The sequence below is a fragment of the Coffea eugenioides genome, unplaced genomic scaffold, assembly GCF_003713205.1.
Source record: "Coffea eugenioides isolate CCC68of unplaced genomic scaffold, Ceug_1.0 ScVebR1_2681;HRSCAF=3754, whole genome shotgun sequence".
Classification (NCBI taxonomy): domain Eukaryota; kingdom Viridiplantae; phylum Streptophyta; class Magnoliopsida; order Gentianales; family Rubiaceae; genus Coffea; species Coffea eugenioides.
In genome coordinates this window covers 100,034-104,654 of record NW_020863191.1, presented here as the reverse complement: position 1 = coordinate 104,654, position 4,621 = coordinate 100,034, and the positions used below count along the sequence as shown (strand labels likewise).

General features: G+C 37.7%; 1 protein-coding gene across 1 annotated transcript; it reads left to right on the top strand.

Annotated features, from left to right (window-relative positions):
• Window positions 1–1,451: 1,451 nt before the first annotated feature.
• On the top strand, window positions 1,452–3,098 carry LOC113757060 (nucleolin-like). Its single transcript, XM_027300468.1, has 3 exons — window positions 1,452–1,520; window positions 1,631–1,836; window positions 2,702–3,098. Exons 1-3 carry the CDS (start codon window positions 1,452–1,454, stop codon window positions 3,096–3,098), a joined length of 672 nt encoding a protein of 223 aa, XP_027156269.1.
• Window positions 3,099–4,621: the final 1,523 nt, after the last annotated feature.

Genomic DNA, 4,621 nt, shown 5'->3' with positions numbered 1-4,621 from the left:
GAATGGAGGATTCAAAGTAGGTTGGAACGCCTATATGCACATCTACCAAACTTGACAAGGATGAAGAATGTACAAAAATTGATGAAAAGAAGAATAGAGGTATGATTGGTAATTTGCTTTACTTAACTGCTAGTAGACCAGATATCATGTTTGTTGTGTGCTTATGTACTCGTTTTCAGTCTTGTCCAAAGGAATCTCATTTAAATGTAGTAAAAAGAATTTTTAGATATCTAAAAGGAACCTTGAATTTTGGTCTATGGTATCCTAAGTGTCATGAACTTCCTTTGTGTGGATTCTCTGATGCTGATTTCGGCGGTTGTAGGGTTGATAGAAAAAGTACAACAGGTATATGTAACTTTCTTGAAAATTGCTTAGTATCCTGGTTTAACAAAAAATAAAATGCTATTTCATTATCTACAACTGAAGCTGAATATGTTGCCGCTGAAGCTTGTTGTGCTCAATTATTGTGAATGAAAAATACATTGAATGATTTTGGATTGATGTATGATTATGTGCCTATGTATTGTGATAACACTAGTGCAATAAATTTGATAAAAAATCCCATCCAACATTCTAGGACAAAGCACATAGACATAAAGCATCATTTCATTCGCAATCTTGTCCATAAGGGTGAAATTTGTGTTCAATATGTCTGTTCAGAAGATCAAATTGCAGATATTCTCACAAAAGCCTTACCACTGGATCAATTTGTGTATTTAAGAACAAAATTGGACGTTTCAGAAAAAATACTCTAAAAATTCTCTGGTCACTCTTTATTGGACGTCCAATGTGGTAGAACGGATGTCCGACAGTGTTCTTGATCATTTACCCAGAAAATTTTAGTTCGGACGGAGGTGTCGGACGCTCTATTTCGTTCAGCCGTCCGACACTCAAAAATTGCATCTTATAAGAAAGTCATCTGCATTATTCAGTTCATTCTTACCCTTTTGCCTCGGACGCAACTCTTCATATTTTCTCAATTTCAAAATTCAAGTTCATCTCTCCTTGGAACAAGTACCAAGAAATCACTCTGACCGACACTTTCACATACCTATTGCGAGTTTATTGCGCAGCATAACTTCCCCCAACCGCCAACTGCACTATAAATCTCAATTCTTACCCGAAACCAAAAATTTCTCCCTCTGTGGATAGTTCGTGCATCCACTGTAGTTCATATTGCACTTCTCATCGTTTGATACTTATTTGTATCACATTACATAACAAAACCACACTGCATTGCAATCATGGTGAGGATTAGAGGAGAATCCATGAGTGCCGGACGCGCCTTCAAGTTTCGTGATGAGGAGGATGAAGATGTTCAAGTTGTCGAACCTTCCATCAAATCACTCAAAAAGAAAACTGGAAATCGTGGTGGAAAAATGAAACAATCTGCAAGAAAAAAGCAGAATGCGCAAACCAGAGAGCCATCTGTTGAACCATCCGATGAGTAGATGGAGGAGCATCAATCTGAAGGGCATCCAGTAAGTGGCAATGAAGAGGAATTGGAGCAGCCTACCAATGTAGATGTAACCCCCACGAAATCACTCAGAAAATGAAAAGGACTGCCAAAAGGAAGAGCATTGCTCAACCCAAGAGAAGGTAAACTGCTGATCCCTCTGGAAAACAGCAGGATGTAGAGAAAAATGCTGAGGAACAGCAGACTGATGAACCATCTACCAGGAAGTCACCAAGGATAAGGTCTAGTGTCCAGGGTACTGCACCAACTACTCAGTGCAGTGAAAAAAGAAAGCATCCAGAAAATGAACAACCAGAGACCCAAACTGCTGTTGAACCAACTCCCGTGCCCAAGTTCATCGATGATAAAGCCAGGGAGAGGTTTGAATGGATCTCACAGAAAGGTTTTATCACTCAAAGGACCATCATTCTCTACGAATTTCGTAAGCTTGACCTTGAATCTGTTCTCAACCCTTTTGAATTCAAAAAATGGACTCATCTTTTGACCATTCCAAACGCCTACTATCCTGACATGCTTCATCAATTTTTACAAACCTTATAAAGGGTAAATCATATACTATCTCATTTCACGTGTCAATTCTGTTAACATAGAGTTGAATCCTGAAATTGTCAACTCTATTTTGAAAACCAAAATTGAAGATGGTTTTAAAGGCAAAATTGCAAATTTCTTTTCTTACAAAGAATTTTCCTCTGCATACCATCACTTTCATGTTGTAAAATTGATGACCTATTTTCAATCTCACTTTAATACTCCTGTTGAGGCAAGATTGGAAGATCTTAGTCCTTAAAACCTAATCATTTTTTCCATAATTTCAAATCTGTTGGTGGCCACTGATGTTCACAGAACTGATGCAAATAAAATGTAACTTTATTTGTTCTACGGTTTTCTTGAAAAAATCTGAATTGATTTTGGTTTTGTCATGTGCAAATTTCTGCTCAAAATCAGCACTAATAGCCATAGGAAACTGTCCTATGAAAAATTTTTGACTCCTATTTTTACTCATTTTGAAATTTTCTTTACTGGCAAATCTCCAAAAGAGAGTGCATCAACTATGTTTTCAAAAATTTACTTTGAAAGGAAAAATCTGAAATTTTTTTAGGGTCATTGGTGCTACAAAAAAACTGTCTCTGAGTCTAGGAGAAAAAATTTTCATGAAACTCCTGTAACCCCTATGACTCCTCGAGACTAGTCTATGTATGTGACACCCTTCACCATTCATCCTAGAAGGTCAGCCTCTATGCATACTTCATCCAACCCTGAGGTCATCTCTCTGTTTGATGACCTCAAACAACATATCCTACTTCTTGAAGATGGCTTGATGATGACCATGACTTCTGAGCAACAAGCCACCTTCGTTGCCAAAAGGAATCTGCTTGTACTTCCCATTCCTCCAGAAAATGAAAATGCACACCGAAAGAAGCTTAGAACTGAGCCAACCACTGAGACTACCCCAGAGTACCGTGCCTCCAGTTCTCAACCACAGGACAAGGAAAAAGCTCCAGCAACTGAAGAAGAGACTGAAGAGGATGATGATGATGAGGATGAGGACACTGAGGAAGAAGACCCTGCCCAGTTTCGCCTAGTTAGAAGAAGGCCTGGATCCTCTAAGATCAGCATATAGGCACTACTAGGCTACTGCACTTCATGATTAGGATAATAGTTCATAGTAAATTTTTACATCTTTTGCACTTAAAAACATTTGGTGTGCTCTGTTTTAAGGATTTTACTCCTCTACTGGTCTGTAAAATTATTTAGTTATCCTTTATGTTAAATGTTGCTTATTTCAGTTTATCTGTCAATATTAGTTTCTGTTTGATGATGTTTTGGTTTTGTTCTGGATGGATGATGTTGCTGTTCTGCTGTGTTGCTAAATTCAGTTTGGATGTGTGTTGTTGTGTTTTATCTTGCTGATAATACCTGGTGATAATATTGGTGAGCCAATAAACGACCACATTGTTGGTAATATAGATAATTTTATTGGTTGATTCAATGATGACAAAAAGGAGGAGATATGGATATGTAATCTATATGTGAGGGGGAGTCATTTTAAGGAGGAGTGAACATTATTCTGAGGGGGAGTTGTGAATAATCATGAGTGGACATTATTCTAAAGAGAAGTTGTGAATACTCCTTGAATGCATTAAGTTAGGGAGAGCTGTACCTAAAACCTTTTTACTCCATCTATTGTTTTGTCATCATAAAAAAGGGAGAGATTGTTTATCTCAATCTGTAACTTTTGATGATTACAAAACAAATGGATGTTACTAATATTTTCTGATTAAATCTTTTCAAAATTGGAGCAGAGCAGGTTCAAAGTCTAACATATGCCGAAATAGCTATCGGACGCACATAAAGACTGCATCGGTCGTCCAACAACCATTGAGCAACTTCGACGCATGAAGAACCCACTCTCAGACGTCTGAAGATGATAAGCCAAGTTATCTAAGCTCATTGACCTTGATCGGACGTACAACACCTGAGTACCGGACGTTCGACAAACGTTGCGACACTTCGGATGCAAAACATTAGAGGCACCGGACGTCCGAACGAATTAAAGGAGAATTCTCAGTTTTGCATCATACCTTCGAACGCATATTCTGGAGGTACCGGACGTCCTAAACATTTCAAAAAAATTTCTTGAACTCTCTACCTGCTTTTTGACGCAGAAAACTAGCTTACCGAACGTCCGACACCACCAACGGCTAGTTGACTCTCTGTCTGTTGATAGCATTAATTGAAGAAGTTTTTGGTCTCTTATAAATAGAACAAAGTCAACCACTTAAAAATAACTTTGCACATTGAGACTACATCAGATCTTGAGTGATTCAAGTGTAAGAATACTCTTTAAAGAAGATTTGTACTCTTAGTTGTGTAACTTTCGATAAGGTTTTCAAGTGTGTTTCTATTTCTACAATAGTGTAGCTTTGTGAGGGTTATCCGAGTGATAGTAAAATTTCCTTGCTTGACCAAGTGCGGCTTGGGGCGAGGAGGAAGTGATCCTTCCTTTGTACACAAGAGATTGATTGTAAGTTGATCAATTTGAAAAAGCTTGCTATATAAAGTGATTTTCAAACTCAAGTGGAGTTTGAAACTTGGTTTGCTATTCTATCCTTTTACTTACTGTCTTACAATATAAATTGTCTA

What these genes read in the sequence shown, in the direction of transcription:
- LOC113757060 (XM_027300468.1), top strand. Translation starts at nt 1,452, where the DNA reads ATGGAGGAGCATCAATCTGAAGGGCATCCAGTAAGTGGCAATGAAGAG. An exon ending in AATTGGAGCAGCCTACCAAT is followed by an intron (nt 1,521 to 1,630) that starts GTAGATGTAACC and finishes GGAAAACAGCAG; the next exon opens with GATGTAGAGAAAAATGCTGA. An exon ending in GATGATAAAGCCAGGGAGAG is followed by an intron (nt 1,837 to 2,701) that starts GTTTGAATGGAT and finishes CATTCATCCTAG; the next exon opens with AAGGTCAGCCTCTATGCATA.